Source organism: Achroia grisella, unplaced genomic scaffold (genome assembly GCF_030625045.1).
Source record: "Achroia grisella isolate CSIRO2021 unplaced genomic scaffold, CSIRO_AGI_Agris_v1 utg676, whole genome shotgun sequence".
Taxonomy (NCBI): domain Eukaryota; kingdom Metazoa; phylum Arthropoda; class Insecta; order Lepidoptera; family Pyralidae; genus Achroia; species Achroia grisella.
In genome coordinates this window covers 972,192-990,856 of record NW_026712992.1, presented here as the reverse complement: position 1 = coordinate 990,856, position 18,665 = coordinate 972,192, and the positions used below count along the sequence as shown (strand labels likewise).

Sequence of the window (18,665 nt, the reverse complement as noted above, 5' to 3'; positions counted from 1 at the left end):
TTTCCCTATTTGTATTACAATTGCATAGTATATGGACTACCTTAAGACCCTATTCATTGCTACGAAATTGTCAGAATCAGTTCAATTTTAACGAAACAAATTAACATTGCCCATTCTTGCAGTTTGATAAATATACAATTTATTGTAAAAATTTAAATTATACTTTAATGTAATCCATTAGTATAACGGAACAAGACACCAAAGCCCCGCTGGAAAGGAAGACGTGGAACGCTAAAGCGGGCGTGGCCGTGCCGAACATGATTACCGCTGAAGATCTCGCCGACGAATTGGTGTGGCTCAGGATAGACCAGAACTACATTATAGCTAACAAGATAAAGGTTTGATCAACATTCATAAAACAGAAAAATATTTATACAAACTTAAACGTAAGCTATTTTAGATAGTCATACTTATTGTTAAAATCTACCGCTAATTCGTAAAGCTGCGTCATCACAAAAAGAACGAGCAAAGAACTTGCATGTTGCTCTTTTAAATGTGTGAATACAAACTACCAACTAGCACTAATTCATTACAGACACAATATTGAACACAATGAACTAGTTGAGTAACTAAATAAGAGTAAATCGGTCTTAGAGATTAAGCAAACCAGTTTCTAAAAGCATTAATAATTCAAAATTGCACATATACTATTTTGATAAAATTGAAAGTCTAATAATAATAGTCACGGTAGTAGCCACTGAACCAATGATAATATTTTATTGCAAATAGTAATGATTTTTTTAAACAGCCATGTTTTTAGTTGTGTCTATATATTCTGACATCAGTTCACTTTATTACAGGCGCCAGACTCAAATATAGAAGAGTTACGTGTGGATCGAAATAACGACAACTGCAACGTTACAGAAAACAACGAGCCGACTAAAAGCAGCAGTTCAAGGTGAAAATTGTTAATACAACGCATAGTTTATCGTTAATTAGTCTATTTTTATTGTATTTGGTTACTAACTAATATCGAGCGTTTACGGTATCACTATGGAAATTTTACACGCATAAGCGCTTATAAATATTAATTATTATATTTTGAGAACAGATTTGACTAAATTTTTCTGCTTGTAAAATTTTTATTAAATTAACAAGTTGTGACAAAAATTCTCATTCACATTTACAGTACAGTATTTGTAAAATATGACTGATGCATTAATAAAAACAACAAACGATGATTAATTTATTAACCTAAATAATAAAAAATCAAAATGGCGTTACGTTTCCAACGCTACTTACATGCTACCGAGAAGAAAGTACGATGCTAGCGCAAACTGGTTTATTCCAGTTTTAGTGACTGTATACACTACTACGTAGAAACCTTTTGGATTGCAAAGAAATTTTTTAGAAGTAGAAATAATAATAATATTATTATCAACATTTAGATAGAAAACTCTGTTTGTACCTACTAAATTCGAGACCTTCAAAGTAATGAAGTGAAGTGTGTTTAAACAATCTTCGAAAGTGTACTTTGATAATGCAGAATGGTGTAGATGATTTGCAGTTATATTATTTAGTTTATAGGGTGTATGAATGTTTTGTTTTATGTTTATATAATCTGTTTAATTTTTAAGCGCCATGAATACATCATTACATTGCTCATAGTTATGACTGTGATTTTCTCTCAAATTTAATGATTCTAAAAAACAGGTGCTGCAGATATATATTATAATAGCTGTGCCCGCGATTTCACCCGTGTGAAATTTATAGCCGATGTGTTATTGTGATGTATTAGCTATATCATAGTAAAGTTTCATTAAAATCTATATAGCGTGTAGTAGTTTTTGCGTGAAAGAGTAACAAACATCCATTCTTCTACACTCATAAACTATTACGCCTTTTTAAGAATATAATAAGATTCTGATACGTATCTATTGTTAATTCACCAATAATATGTAAGTGATGTTTGATTTTAGACGTAGCTCGCCACAAGTGTATCAACGAAGTATGTCGAGCACGAAGCTGGAGTTGCCAACGTCACTGGCCCTGCACAGTTTGCCGCCCGTGCGGAGAGACCCGCGCGACAGTCGCGACCACCGCGACCACCGCGACCACCGCCACCATCGCCACCACCCGCCGCTGACCGCCGCCGCCAGCGTCTCCGCCAGTGACTATCATTATTTATTAATAACTAGCTATCCCGGCACATGTTGCTGGCAGCATGGGTTGATGGTCGAAGTAAAAATTTTGTATACAACACTAAATTTTTACTTCGACCCTTATTTTATAAAAGCGTTATTATTACTTAAATTTATATTGCAAAATAAGCAACATGTGCCGGTATTTTTTAATCCCACATAATAAAAAAAATGTTAGGAGTAGGCAATCCTTATCACTTAGGGGTATGAAAAATAGATAGCAGCCGATTCCCTCAGACCTACTGAATATGCATAAAAAATTTCATAAATATCAGTCAAGCTGTTTCGGAGGAGTATGGTAACTAACATGATGACACGAGAATTTTATATATAAGATTTCATTCCTATGTTTACAAGCTATTAAATAAAATATAAATATATTACTAGTACACATCGATATAAGTAGATTATGATGGTTATAACACACGAGGCGTAAAAGAGCATAGAACCGAGTGTGTTAAATAGGCACGTATATCGCATGACGTTTTTCAAAACACTTGATTTTAAATAAACTCAACCATAAAACTGTTTCCAGCTGTATCACACTACTTTCCCGCTGTTTTACTGTTTTATATCCGCCCACTGCCTATTGACTGGCGCAACGCGACGGTTAATTCGAAAAACGGCCTCGGTTATTTAGCGGTTTAGTAAAACGTATGTTTTACTTCCTATGTTTGCAAGTTCCATTACTCGCACAATGTCAACATATGTATTCTTAAGTATGGTTCTTTGTGTTACTCTGGTTGTTTTCTATGTATATTATGTATGCATTTACAAAAAATAAGTATTTTTAGTACTTAATTTACTCTTGTCTATTAGATGACACTGAGTGTATTGTTCTTATTTCTATATGAACTCATTACAAAATTAACAGATCTTTAACTAACATGTTTATTTATGTTCTACATATTGTTTTCTAAATCACCTCGTTACTATTATAATACGGGTCATTAATAATATTTAGTGGTAGGTAGCGTAATTATTTTTTGTAAACAAATTAGATTAGTACATTCAATTTTTATGGTTTTGTATTCATATATCGTATAGCAGCCGAAAAATTAACATGTGTAGTATATGCGTAAAACAGTTCGGTGCATGCACCAAGATGCCTCTGCAACGTCATAATTATTGGGCTTACTTTGTGTGTGCGTGGCTATTCTTGATTATGATGGGATATGTCAATGTGTGTGTTAAAATTCTGTTTTATTATTATGGTAAGTAAATATAATTTAGATATAATTGTTAAAATTTTCGGTAAATTTTAAATTGCTATTGCAGAGTGATGGCAAAATATTGGTATGTAACGGAAGTATTTTAAATATGTTCCAAAATAAAAAATAAACAAAATTACGGCCTCAGTGATCTAGTGGTTTAGCACACTACCTTCCTTTACTGAAATTTGCGGGTTCGATTCTTCGCACAATTGTTTTTTATTGGATAAATAAAAAATATCTATTTAAGTATTTATATCTTATGCCTAGTACCCATTACACTAGCTCTGCATAGCTTGGGACTAAATAACTCTGTGTTATTGTCCTGGAATATTATTATTATTATTTTATATACATTTGTATAAGTAAGAATTAACCCAGGTCTGTATATAGACTAATATAAAAGAAATAGTGTACTAAAAGGAGCAAGGATATTTTGTTCTAATTCTACAATTACTTGCTATTCATGCAGATCACTTGTTTTTCTTTGGACTTGGATCTATGTTTAATACCATTACCATACGATATATATATATTATCGATATAGATAGGATAAGATATCTTACGCTTTAATCAAGAAAGATTTTCTAAAATTTGTTTTTTGTAACATGACATTAATTGCGTTTTACATAATTAATTTCAAACTCATTTTATAATATAGATTAGGTTATATTGGATTATTGTTTTTTAATATAAGAATTGTTTTCAGTGTGCTCAGTGGCGGCCGATTGCACGTCTACGAGTGCGGCGAAATCAGGCGAAGCCACGGCCGCGGTGACTCCCGCGCCCCCCGCCCCCTCCCCCGCCGCCGCCGCCGCCCTCCCCGCCGCCGCCGCCCCCGCGCCGCCCGCCCGCGCCGCGCGCCGCAGCCCGCGGGCTCCGCCCCCGGACGCCGTCGACGCCTCGCAACCGCTGCCGGACCTACTCGATATCAAAAGGTTTCACTATTTGTATTATTTTAGATAGCAGCTCTGACATATAAATACGGTAGGGAAGGTAAATTTGTATGTTGTTGGTTTTTTTGTTTCTACCTTCACGTCATTTTCACACATGAATTGGCTTTCACACGGGACAGTCTGTGCATGTAAAGGTAGACACAGTGTTCAGAAATCCGTGAGCTTTCGCCCTTTTTTATAATATTAGTGGAAAGCCTTTAGAATAAAATTTACAGGAAAAAAAGGAGCATGCTGTTAATATATTGAAACAATATCAATGCAATTTAATTATATCTAAATTTGCTCCTGTTCTCATACAATAAGTATACATGTGTAAATTTATTTATTTTGTATTATTTATACTTATTTTATATATTTAAAACGAGCATATATAAATAATCATGTAATAAATATAGTATACTGGATACTATGCGCCTCCGAGAGAGAAAAGGAGGGGCTTTTTTTCTCTACGTAAATACTTTTTTGTCAATACCATACTTTTTACAAAAGTATGTACTTTTGTTATGTGTGCAATAAAGAAGTAATATTATCAGAACGGCGTCGGAGCTGCTGAACCCTGTGTCGCCTGGTCGCGCGTGCAGCCAGGCGGGGGCGGGGGCGGGGGCGGCGGAGGCGGCGCCGGGCCCGCTGCGGCGCCGCAACTCGGACCCCGCCCCCGGCGAGCCGCGCGCGCCCGACCCGCGCTCCACCGACTACATCGGACAGACCGGCAACGGACTCTTCCGCATCGCCGGACACAGGTGACACCTGCCGCCGCTGACGCTACACGAACACGCTTTTTTTCCCGTCCAAATTGAACGGGGATAGAAATTACGACGGCCCGAGCCGAGGTTTGAACCCTCGCCGGTATCCTTAGACTAAAACCGTATCGGTCGAGTGAGAGTTTGGAGTGCTATCTGCAATCGCTTCACGATAGGAATATCGTCCGGTGTAAAAACGAAGACATAATTATAGAGCTGTTATGCATTAATCTTAAACGTGTCTTTGGAAAATAAAATGTGTGGTATAAAAAAATATTAAAAGACATGTGTATGTTACATAAACAATAATAAAGCGTGAAAACAAAAAATAGTAAAATCCGATTACTCACGATTTGTAACGGTGGCTTTCTCACACGCGCTTCCTAATCGCGCATGTAAGAAAATGTCGTCTAAAACAGCTAATAATGACAAAATTAGTGGTATTAGATATATTGTACTATTATTTATTCTTTTTTTTCAATTAATTTAACTATGAAAGCAAAGCAATTATTCTAATAACTACCATTGGAATTGATATATTACTCCATTTAAAATACTCAAACAAGCCAACTTCTGTATGTAGCGATGTGTACTGCCCACGAGTAAGCGTGTGATTTAGTCAATATATTATTTATTATAACAGTAAATTTATTTCTTCATAAAAGTTAATTAATATACTCCTCATAAATATTAATTAATTAAAATATTTTGTATTTACTGAAATCTTTTTCAAGTATCTCTCTTTCTTCAACACAAAAACGACTCTACATAACACTTTATTTGGCTCAGATTTCGTAAAGGCTCGAGATTTGCAAAAGGCGACAACTGCGTGTATTGTCATGAGGTGATCGACGCATTCATCACACAAGGCCAACGCTGTATTGACTGCAAACAATTGTACCACACCAAGTGTATACAAAACAAGGGTGTAATCACCATGCCGTGCAGCAGCCCAGTCGCGGCCGGCTCTAGAGTACGAACTAAAAACAGAAAACGGAATATGATTAAGGAGTCCAATCACTACAACACGCTAGCAGACCAGTCCAAAGTACCATCCAGTTCTAATTTCAATTTAACTGGCACCTCAGAGTTTATGGATAGAACTGATAAAATTATATCGGACGCGACTGAATTGCAAGCAATGCAAAATTTTATCGCAAAGAAAATATATCAAATGGGATCATCGGACAACGACAAACAGTCAGAGGTATAAATATAAAATTATCATGTTCCTAAATCTAAACAAGCCATATACAATTCACAAGTTAAAATAAATATATAATTATAGTTTGGTCTACCGGTTTAGCACACCGCTTCACATCCGATAGTCGTGGGTTCGATTCCACGCACGGTGCAAACATTCGTATTCATCGGTATGGTCGTTTGTATCGGTCTAGGTGTTCTATGTATCCCTATGTATGTATTCTGAGTATTGACATCACTTGTCTAGTATCCATAACACAAGCTCTGCTTACCGTGGGACTAGTTGGCGCTGTGTTAATTGTCCATTAATTATTATTATTATAATCTATATTAATATTATTTGTCTATACTTATATATATAAAAAATATTATTTTCTAAAATATTTTTTAACGACCTTCCAACAAAATGTGTACCTTTTTTGGTTTTAATAAGTATGTGAACTCAACAGGTGGATAGAGTATTCAAACACGCATTAAACGAGTTCAAAGACAACCTAGTAGCGACGTATAGCGTGGTGGAGACAAGAGGTTCAGCTCTCAAATACAAGGATCTAATTGGGAACTTTCTACACGTGATGGAGACAGTCTGTGCTCGAGAGGACTCTACCTTGAACATTACGATGGGAGTAAACGCCTTCAGAGGTTTCATGGACGAATTTATGAGTCAGCATGAAACTGACAAGGCTAGAACGAAGAGGAAAAAGGATAAGAAACGAAAAGTAAGTAGTGTAAATCTTGATTAGACACTATTGTTGTTCTTTGTTTACAGTTTTTGTAGACATCCTAGAGTATGTTGTAAATTTAAAAGAGAAGTTTGTTACGTTTTCACTCTTTAACAGCTTAAGAAATCTTTGAGATAAGAATTATAAGTAACTGTTGCGAACACGAAACCGCACATAAAAACCAGTTCCATAATAAATATTTACTGTACTTTATTCAATAACGAACACGCGGTTCCTCGCTTTTAATTTTTAAAAGATTATTTAGTTTCCATTCCGTTCCATGTAATAAAAGACGACATTCTCAAAAAACTTGATGAGTCTTTTGAATGTATTGGCTCCGTAATAGTTTTGTTAACTTGGGTCTTGGTTTTATTTTATATACTTTATAAGTATCTCACATAGATCACATAAGAGAAATCAAACAATTTCAATCACATTTTAATATGATTGATATATAAAGTCTATACTCTATTAGTGATGTCAGTTTTTACTAAGATACTAAATAAAACTTATAAAAAAGTATAAGGTATACAAACGATAGTTTTATTGTAATTTTCATCTATACATATAAATAAAATTGGAGTGTCTGTATGTAATACTGAAATAAGCGTTTTTTACTATATGCATATGAATATAAATACGGTACATACACTAAAATATATATTTTTTTAATTTTTGTCTGTCTGTCTGTTTGTTCCGGCTAATCTCCAAAATGGCTGGACCTATTTTGACGGGACTTTTTTTAGCAGGTAGCTGAAAGGAGCTAAGGAGTAACTTAGACTACTTTTTTTTTTAGAAAAATTAAGTTAATATCCACGCGTACAAAGTTGCGGGAACAGCTAGTATACAATAAGAATTGTAAACTACAAAGTAAAACTTAAGCACAGAAAATACTAAATATAAAGTTATATTCTCTAATATTTTTTCCGTGTATATTTTAGGTTGACGACCCTATACAATACAAGGGACATACATTTATTTTATCCATGATAAACATTCCTACTGAATGTGAGATCTGCAAGACATTCTTCATGTGGCCCATTGAGCGCTCCCTAATTTGCCAGTCGTGCAAGCTGGCATCACATAAAAAGTGTTATATGAAGGTAATATATTATATACGTTGAAACGTAAAGCAATCATGTATGGTAAAATAATATCAAATATGTCAACTCAAAGCTGTTGCAATAAAAATAACTGATACCTATTTATATCAATAAATGCAATATAATTATGTTTAGTTTTCGAAGTACATACTTGAACAAAGATATAGGCAATGAAGATTGTTCTTAATGTGATACAATATTAAGCAGGCCACGTGGTATTAAAATAGTTTTCAAATTATTTGCAGGCCTGCGCCTATTACTTAATTTTTAATCAAATCTGTCATTTTTTATCAAAGTTATGTATCTATTTAACATTTTTATAATACGGTATGTGGTATGTTCAGGTGACGAGTCAGTGCCGCAGAGACTCCGGCTCGCGCTCGGCCGCCATCGTGGGCGCCGTCGGGGCGGGCGGCCGGGAACACCTCGGATTATTGCCCAGGGGAAAGGTAATCACAGTGTGCACTTATAAAAAAAATAGAGTAAAAGTATTTATATACATGAACTTAATACAAGCAAGCGAGTATTCTATGATTATATTGTGCCTACACTCGAGATATTTCTGTCAATACTTAGCACTCTTCAATTAATTTAACTTTAGTGTAATACCAGTCTACGTTATGACTCCATGATTGCGTTACTAGTAAGCCATGTATCACACTATCAACCAAATTAACATTACACCTATATTCTCACTACAGAAAACAAATGAAGTGACACTTCATCACATCATACATAACACTACAGTGGTGAAGTTATTATTCGATACCCTGACATTATCAAGATACCGACGTGATCAGGATACCGTTAAATACAAATACTACTACTGTAAAAATCTTGCATAAAGAGAATATCACTTACCGTCTCCAGGACGTTGATTCAATCTCCATAAGCATCCAGAGGCATCACATTAATAAAAAAAAACTACAATTCCTCTCCTATTTTGCCCTCATAATGTGTATATATAGAGAACTGGTAGCACGTGGTAACATTACATCGTCATTTTACGCCCTTAGTCTTCTATAGATTTATCGTGCATTGACATTCCCGAGCATTAATTTATAATGCCTCTATATCTTGTAATATTCTTTATCAGAATTATATTTATGTCCCATCTGGTTTTTTTTCTTTTGGGTGAAAGTACAATATATAATTTTTGTATTCGTATTCAGGTATTCGGTGTGCCTCTCTGCGAGTTGCCGACTGGTGATACTAATATACCAATAGTGGTGGATCGGCTAATTACAACGATAGAAATGACTGGTCTCTACACAGAGGGACTCTATAGAAAAAGCGGACTGAGTTCGAAGGTTTGTACAAAAATTTGAACCACTAAGGATTGACAGTAATGAATTTCACAAGTTATATGTGACAAGACTACAAGTTATGGATTATTTAAGCGAAATGATTGCCAAAACCAATTTGTTGAAACTTGATTTTTTATCTCCTTTCGAGTATTACAATTGTATATTTATATTGCATAGTTTGGGAGTGTGATTATCATTGTTATAATGATTGTTACGTGTCAGGTGCGCGAGCTGCGACGGCTGCTGGACGAGCGGCCGGTGGAGGGCGTGGAGCGGCTGGACGCGTACGCGGTGCACGTGCGGGCTTCAGTACTGAAGGGCTTCTTCCGCGACCTGCCCGAGCCGCTTCTCACCTTCGATCTTTACGACGATTTCATCCTCGCCGCCGAGATCTCCGACCCGCAGGTAACGCTCTAATTGGTCGATACGGGAACGTAGATATAGTTGTGCATATATCTGCCGGCTAGCCATTGTTAAGTTCATCTTCAATTAGTCGTGACAATACTAACGTTCTTATTGATCCTGACCGATGATCGACGATCCCATAACGGCAGTTAACCGCCCTACGGGTTCAGTTGTTCCATCCCTAGTCAGTTCATGCTTTAGGACCTTAAAACACTGGGTGCAGTCTGCAGTTTCGTGTATAGTTGACGAACTGATCATAATCATCTAAATATAAAATGTTTATTTTACAGGAAAGAGTGTCAAGTATATTTACGATATTGAAGAAATTGCCTAAACCTAACTTCGACCTAGTGGAGCGATTAATATTTCACTTAGCCAGAGTGGCGTTGGGCGAAGATCACAACAGGTAATTTAATTGAATGTTTAAATATTAGATAATTGAATGACTTAAAATAAAAATATTGTAGTGTTCAATTTTACAGTGATTAATTTTAATTTGCGCAGTAATTCAGATCGTTTTCGTTTTTCTAGAGTTTTTAAGATATTTAATCTTATAATCTAAGGACTTAATGTAATTGATACGGAAAGGAAAATTCAAAATAATAATCTATACCCATACGCATTTTCAACCAGTTAGTCATGGGTGGTGCAGAGATAAGTTGTTGGCGGAGCAAATATATATTTTTTTTATTTATAATACTTACAAAAATATATTATATATATTCGTACAATATTTAATTCGGTTTATACAGAATGGGTCCGAACGCCCTGGCCATTGTGTTCGCGCCGTGTATCCTGCGCACGCACAAAGTGCAGCCCGCCCAGGACTCGCTGCACGACATCGCGCGACAGACGGCCTGCCTCGAGGCCATCCTGCACGACAAGATGCGCACCGTCAGTATACATACACATGTCACCAACTAGTACTCTGTCTCGTGGAATACAGCACACATATACTGTGGTCATCCACAGCGATGAGTATATAAAAATCTAAATAACATTTATCGTTTATAATAATAAATATATAAAATATACATATTTATTATGTGAAATGGGTACCTTTCATTTAATACTTTCATTCTAGCTATAATACAACAGAGTTGCGACAAAACAGGTTTAATCAATATTTCTTCAGTTTCTTAGTAAATAAAATATAGCTGCTACTTAATTCATAGGTCTGTACCAGACCCACATGAATAAAGATATTTTGAATTTGAATTCACTGTAATGCTAGATCGTAAAGCATGAAATTTTATGATTGGATACTGTTAGTATTCACCATTGTTTTCACATATTATTTTAATACCATTATTTAATTTCTATATCGTCATTGATAGTGGATATCATTAGTCAGACATGAACGAGTTAACGTAAAAAGATTTCCGTAATATTTTACTCCAGAGTAATATTTTACTGAGTTCCGTAATATTTTACTGAGATGTTTCCAGCCAATGTGTTCGTGTTGCAGGTGCGTGGGATGCTTCAAGACATTGCGACATTGGATACGGCCTGTCACACAGCCACCAACCGTTTGTCGTCACTGCGCACGCTCTCACAATCTGCCGCCCCGCGGCCCGAGGAGCAGATCCTGGTCGGACACATCCACGAGATACAAAAGGAGAAGGCCATCCTCACATCCAACCTCCCGACTCTCATCAGGCAAGTACAAATAAAAAATTTAGTGTATATTCGTCAATTCTAAACCGTTTTAAGTGATATGTAAGAAACATATCACTTAAAACGGTTTAGAATTGACTAATATATACTCAAGTTTTTATTGAAGAAAATTTAGTGTTGTATAGTCTTATTGGAATTATGACGATAGATATTTTGAACAATATACTTTCATAGTCATTATCGATGTGATAATACATTTCCAAACCTCAATTCCATTCCATTTTATTAGAGACAAGCGATCTGCTCCTGCTTCGCGCGGGTATATAAATTAAATTACATACTTAACAAATCATATACCAAACCGTTCTTAAAAATAATTCTGTTGATGGATGAAAACCATATGAAAATATGCTAGTAGGTTTTATGATTATCGCGGACATCTGAATGACATGCGGCGGGAGACTTTATGTTTTATAATATGTGGAATAGTTTTATAATGCTCGCCGGTGGTTGCGAACCATATGAATTTTGCTTATTAATTAAATGAATTGGTATTCATTGTCGTATTGATTGAAATCTTTAAATTACATAATTTTGTTTGAACACTTATCTACATGGCTATTCGTTATTTAGGGCGACATCCGACGACGACCTGCTGTCAACAACGGACCATGACGGCGAATTCGGCAGTTCCGATGACCTCAGCGCGGGCGCGGCCTCTCTGCGTTCTCAACGTCTGCTTCACCGCCAGCTCTCCTCAGACGACCCCATTATGGTTTAACTTTTCCATCCGCATCATTACTACACTACCTTGCCACCGTCCGCTACCTATTCAATTCAACCTCAGCTCAGTGGCGTTTCTATCATGACAGAAAAATCGGTTTCGTCCTACTGAGATATATAATATTTTTGTAGGCAAAGCTCGCTGTTTTAGCTATACAATACAAAAATCAACTCTTTAATTTTCACGCGCTACACTTAGGAATATACATTTATTCATATATGGTGGATTTACTACAATAAGCCAGCTACTAACTCAGCCAATCAATCTCCCTGACAATGTACAGCTAAAAAAATACGGCACCTGTTCCATTCAGAAGTTAACCAAGCCAGTACCTAACCAATCCGCGTAACGCTCGACGTAACCTGCGGTGTACATAATAAAAGCATGATATTCCAGTTAAACTTAGCGTAATCAAGTTGTATGTTGCTAATATATGTACCCCTATTTCTAATGCCCAGTTTACATAACTATGCGTATTTAGTAGAGATATATGACAACTGACTATTATAGAATTCGTATAGTAGGATTATAATCGTAAATAAAGCTCGCTTTCTAGTACTACAAGTAAACGTTATAATAATGTAAATGGGTCTAACTTGGTAGGTCTGAGTTTAGTGTTAAATGGGTGAGCCTTAATATATGGTGTATTGTAAACACGCCATAGTACAAGCTCTCATCTTATGACAATTAACACCGCAGTAGTAAATAGTCCATTTATGATTTGCAATTAGTGTAATCTTTTGTTGGGGTAGTTTACAATGTCACACATGACAGGAAAGTTTAGTCTCACAATAGTAGTGGATTTTAAGCCGTTTTTATGCTTTTTTTAGCAACGATTTCATTTGTTTCTCAATTATAATATTATCTATCAATATTTCAATATAGTATAATAGCCAACCAGAAACCTTGTAATGTTTCTGTTCTTAGTATAATATATATATATATATATATATGATGGGTGTTGATTTACTTTTAAATACTTTATCGAAGGCAATTGGGAAGGTGTGTGCTAATATTTAAAACTTTTTAAACTTATCCTTTAATTTGCCATCTATATACAATTCTCTCTTTTATATCTCTCTTATATTGTTTATCTTTTACAACAAATATATTATTTATTATTTACAGCTAAAAATGTAAAAAACTAAATATTAATCACAATCGGCAAATGACACTAGGTATTTAATATTCGAACAAGGACAATTATATAATTATAATAATTTGGTTGAACTTTTCTTTGTGATGAGTTTAAATAGATGCTCGGCCTGATTGCTGTTTTATTTCTTCTTGCCGTTGATAATGTTGATTTGCAATGATTAATTGAGATTAAATTATATTTTAGGTTTATATAGTTGTGCGATCTAGAAAGATAAGCGTGAATGACGTAGAAAAACTGTATCTGATACATACTGTTACTGTACTTAAAATGTATGAGCTTATTCACATAGTGTATGGAGGGTATAGCCTAATATCGGTACCTCTGGTATATTCATATAGAGGAATCGTGTAGTGTATTTTGAACAATAATATTTTACTTAAAACTTAAATAAGACTTAAGGATAGGTTATACACAACTAATAGTAACACCGAAACTATTAAGAGGGCGGCCTAGTATTTCATTCCCGTTTATTCATCCTAAACTATTTGAAGTATAAATGTTAACATTTCTTTGATGCTTGGTGAAGGCGGTTCCAAGAACAAACATGTGTTCTACAAATACTTTCACCAAGCAATGTGTATAACCTATCGAACTATAATATCATTAGTTTTGAACGTCTTTGGCAAAACTTTTTGGAGTACTAATTAAATATTCTCATACACATTATATTTTATGATATATTTTCTCTGTAAATATGTAAATGTTATCTTAAAACTTTTAAATAGCAATATCGTTTTTAAGATTAGTTAATTATATCCGAATTTTTTATTTTAGGAACTTTATTTGTAACGTGCCCAAACAAAAATATGAAGTATGTTGATAATTTTAATTTAGTCAATCACTAGTTCTCTATGGTATTTAAATTTTTATTACTTCCTATAATCCAGAGAACTGCACAATGCCATTATCTGCGATCTTTGACTCTACCTGTCTCTCCTTGTTATAAGTAATGCCTATTTAAAATTACAAGAGAATGTGTACTAAAATTTGTATTATTGATCTGTATGTCATAATGATCGTATGAATTCAAATACCATAGTCACAATCAGAAAAGGAACACCATCCTCGTAGCTATTGTTGCATATACATAATTACTCTCTATTTTATTTTATCCGTGTCTTTGTTCCTTGTAGTTGCTTTATATTTTACTGTTTTCATATTCAAAAAGACTGCCTACTGATAAGCTATTAAAATTATCGTTATGTAAGTCACAAATATTTACCTGCTCTTTAATTAGTTTGTAACTTTTTCTGTCAAAACAACGAATATCTCTGTGAAATCATTATATGCTTGTAATTAATGAACTCCTATGCCTAAGGGCGCCACATAGCTCAATAAATTATATAAGTGACATAACAATGTTTAGTAATAAAATTATTTTATAATCTTTTTACTTGAAACAACGTGATTGCTCTATGACAAATAAAATAAACAATGAAGCACATCATGTACTAATTAAACAAAATCCCTCTATTCAGAACATGTATTTTATTATTTAACTCGCAATAAATTACCTAGAGCCGTGATTTTTATTATTTATCAGACATTACATGTGAAGGTATAATAGTGTGCATGTATGGAAGCATGCAGAGGTGGCCATTATATTCTATATCGCGTATGAAATTGTTTAATTGTATTTATTAGGGTTGTGTCGCAGCAGTAATCTACTGTATTTCTGTGCCTTCAATTAGTATGCTTTCAGCAGTCCATGTGTATGATTGTTCAGCTGTTAGTTGACTGTTGTAAACATAACTATAGTGCTCTTATAAGACCTGTACTATTAACTATCTATCTAATAGTCCACTTTGAAATATTATTTTAAAATTGTGATTTAATTAATTTGAAACTGAGATTGTCCTTCATTTCAAATACTTGGAGGAACTCATGATATATCATAATTATTTTAAGAATGTAATTTAGTGTGCAATCTGGTAATGTAAACACTAGAAGTGTATGTAGATAGTTGACGAGTTCCTTGCAAGAATTCTGTAAATATAATAAAATTAATAGGGATAGTTGTTCATGTTACTGCCTAAATTTCTATCTGTTTTTATTTATGAAAGCATTTAAAGTCGGATTTGTTGTTGCGTTACGAAATTAAATTAAGTAACAACCGGTGCCTAATCATTTTGTCTTAGACTTAGGACTATTTTTATTTGTTAAATTTTACCCAGTAGTTCATTAGTATGTAATAAGTATCCTTATAAAGATACTGTGTTAGATCTGTTGACATAATAATGTTAAATTGTATAATACTGTCAATAATACCTTTGTAAAACTTTCTGCAATTGGTATATTTTGAAGAGATCAAATGATTGAAATCTGTTCAAAAATCTATTAGGGTTACCATTTTGTTATGGTAGTGGTATTGTGACAAATATAAAACAAGTGATGGAATTTTTACATGATATTATTGTCTGATATTCCTACTATATAGAGACATCTCTGTTTACTATAATTCTATAGTTGTATCTGCTAAGGACCAATACTATATACTGTTTACAAATTGCCGTCGTGTACTCATGTAGGGGTGTATGTTATCTGACTATTTGAGATTTCGTACAATTATCGTTAATGAATCTTGTACTATATTATAAACATGTATATTGTTCAATTTATTTTTAGGGCTCTATAATATTGTCAAAATAATGAAATGTAACCAAAACATTGTACTGTATACAATATAAAAAATAAACAATTGCTGTGCAGATATCTATTGTTTTCTTTATGTATAGGATAATACGAAGGTATTACTTTTAATTTTTATTTGTTACAAAAATTGACCAATGGGACAAGTCGACCAATCAAATTCTTTTGAAGATAATTTCCAAATACCCAATTTAGACAGTTCTTGGTTTTCTTGATCCATCATCTCAATATCTAAAGATTGCTCTAAATTATCAGTATCAATATAAGACATTACTGTATTAGTTGGATCTTCCTGCTTCTTTATATCATTAACAGTGTAAATTTTCGATGGTATTGATGTTGATAGTTTTTGGGGAAATGATATGAGATTTGCTAATTTGCATATTTTTTCTTTAATTGGCGCAGGTAGGGGTGGCTCCACTAAATTTAATAAATCATTGATGAAATATGTCAGATATGGATTGTATGCTGTTATGATAGGTTTCACAAAGTTTATGTCCAGCAGTGGCAATGGTGGTGATTTTCGCAAATCAAGCAATAGCTTATTGTCATCGTGAGGGAACCAATGATTATAAATTGATTTTAAGTCTTTTTTATTCTTTGCGCTAATATCCATGGCGTTTTTTCTGAAACAAAGTAATTCCAATTAGAATAATAACTAATATTAAGTCAGTTCATTGATCTTTAGAAAATATAAAATCTTACTTGATTCTATCAACAAAATTTTTACATTTTCTCAATGCTTTCAGTATTTCTGAAAGCCAAATTGCAGCAAGGTGACATTTTTTTTCAATACAGTGATTAGACTGGGTTGTCTGTACAAGCTCCAATATAAATTCCAATAGTAATTCATTTGTATGGAGAAATGTGAGCAATAATTCAAAATATTGAACATAACATGCTCTAAATCTGTTTTTGTGTGCAAATTCATTACCACCTAAATATTGAAGAAGATCCAGCGATAGAAATATGGAGTCCTCACCAAGCAGGACTTTATTCACATATGCCCCAGAATTTTTTCCTTTCAGGAATTTCTTACAATGTACATTCATTAAATTAACCAATGACTTAATTGACACAGTTTTCAAATTAGACAAATCAATTAAATCACCAAATAAATCTGTAGCATCACATATAACAGATTCCCTCATATCAACTGGTATTTGAGACAATGTCTTAATATTAGAATTGCGATGAGCACATATGCTTAAAGATATACAGAAATGTATTAAAGCTGCAACTTGATTCTCGTCAGAGTTAGGTGAATGTTTTTGTCCAGTGATGTAGTCTTCAATATACTGCTTGTATTTGTCCCAATAATTAGCCTGCAGCCAATTTAAGCCTATTATTGAAGCTTCTCTAAGTAACTCCAATGATGGTAAATTACTATTGTGTGCAGTGTCATGCCTCAGGTCTATAATCCAATCGGGAACACCTAAATTTTTTGCTGCATGATATAAACTAGACCCTTTAGATGTTTCAGCGTCAAGCATATGGTTTACAAATCGCATTATTGCTGCAGAGTATGCAAGACGAAGAAACTGGTCATATTCAACATCCATCGAGATTTTTTCATCCTGAACTTGTACTTGTAGCAGAATAAATGTAGATTCTATACCAGATGGAAGTAAAGGACATCTTGCTTTCCATGTTTGTAATAAATTAAGAGCATCTTCTTTATTTGGAGTAATAAAAATTTTGTGGTAGACACTGTTCCATTCTTCTTTGTTATACCACGGCACAATATGATAGCATCCAGTCATCTTTTAAATTATAATACCACTATATAATTATAATACTATAACGTTTTTAAATATAACCTTAAAGAATTAAGAAGTATAAAATAAGATTTCCGTTTACTAAAGCCGGTCAAACAAAAACACGTGTTAAATAAGAATGTCAGATTGTAGAATGGATGGCAGTAAAAATGACTTAGACTGACAATTTATATTTGTCAGATTATGTCATGTTATGATCATTATATTACTAACATCATCCCTCAAATGTCATCTTTTCTTCTTTTTTTTTTTCATTAATGGTTACTACCTGTGAATAGAGCAGAGGGAGAGTAGGGCGCCCAAACCAAAGAGTAAAGTAAATATACCAAAAGGCCCAAACGAAGCGGCACCTATACCGTCTACAGCGCGGGCCTACACCGTCGGAATCGCGGTAGAATGCCAATGCGATCGGCGACCTCGCGATTCCAGGCAATGGCTGTCATAGATACACCGTGTGGTTTTTTTATGGGTGGGAATCCCATACACCTCCTAGTCACCCCTCTGGCGTGGAGAGGGTATTTTGAAGATTTTTCCACATGATATAAAAAGGGTTGCTAAATGTACGACGATACTACATTTTAATTCTGTAGATCTACCTGACATGGTTTTTATATATGTAATTGAAATAGCAACAAGCTGCAGCCTATATATGTGCTAACTTGTCATAAACATGACTCGAGTTACGTGGAATAAACAGTTATTTTTTAATTTTTCGAACAATTTTAATGTTTTTGGCCGTAGCTGGCCTTGAAAGCTTCACCAAACCATGGGGAGTGAGTAGAAATGGCACTTCAAAGCCCCAGAAGGGCCTATGGAGCACATGCATGGCTGAAGGTCAACTTCTTCTATTTGAGACTTGAGTGCTATTTTTTTAATGATTTTTAAAATCA

General features: G+C 34.3%; 2 protein-coding genes across 2 annotated transcripts in view; one reads left to right on the top strand and one right to left on the bottom strand.

Moving 5' to 3' along the window:
* The window catches only part of LOC131849984 (unconventional myosin-IXa-like), a 35,838-nt gene extending 22,656 nt beyond the window's left edge, over positions 1-13,182 (top strand). The window contains exons 20-34 of the mRNA XM_059200121.1: positions 182-338; positions 801-898; positions 1,920-2,152; positions 4,116-4,290; positions 4,842-5,048; positions 5,838-6,255; positions 6,701-6,970; positions 7,915-8,076; positions 8,421-8,525; positions 9,249-9,386; positions 9,606-9,788; positions 10,079-10,194; positions 10,541-10,682; positions 11,257-11,447; positions 12,039-13,182. Coding sequence (XP_059056104.1) covers positions 182-338; positions 801-898; positions 1,920-2,152; positions 4,116-4,290; positions 4,842-5,048; positions 5,838-6,255; positions 6,701-6,970; positions 7,915-8,076; positions 8,421-8,525; positions 9,249-9,386; positions 9,606-9,788; positions 10,079-10,194; positions 10,541-10,682; positions 11,257-11,447; positions 12,039-12,186 — 2,743 coding nt within the window. The 3' untranslated portion in view covers positions 12,187-13,182. The remainder of the gene's footprint in view (positions 1-181; positions 339-800; positions 899-1,919; positions 2,153-4,115; positions 4,291-4,841; positions 5,049-5,837; positions 6,256-6,700; positions 6,971-7,914; positions 8,077-8,420; positions 8,526-9,248; positions 9,387-9,605; positions 9,789-10,078; positions 10,195-10,540; positions 10,683-11,256; positions 11,448-12,038) is intronic.
* A 1,553-nt stretch (positions 13,183-14,735) lies between these two features.
* Positions 14,736-17,901, bottom strand: LOC131849983 (uncharacterized). The gene is made up of 2 exons (XM_059200120.1): positions 16,703-17,901; positions 14,736-16,623 (listed from the first exon to the last, which is right to left on the bottom strand). Exons 1-2 carry the CDS (start codon positions 17,758-17,760, stop codon positions 16,119-16,121), a joined length of 1,563 nt encoding a protein of 520 aa, XP_059056103.1. The 5' UTR covers positions 17,761-17,901; the 3' UTR covers positions 14,736-16,118.
* Between the last annotated feature and the right edge of the window lie 764 nt (positions 17,902-18,665).

Excerpts from the sequence above, each read along its gene's own strand:
- LOC131849983 (XM_059200120.1), bottom strand. The coding sequence starts at position 17,760 with ATGACTGGATGCTATCATATTGTGCCGTGGTATAACAAAGAAGAATGG. Across the intron at positions 16,624-16,702 it reads AATTTTGTTGATAGAATCAA|AAAAAACGCCATGGATATTA; the intron begins GTAAGATTTTAT and ends ACTTTGTTTCAG.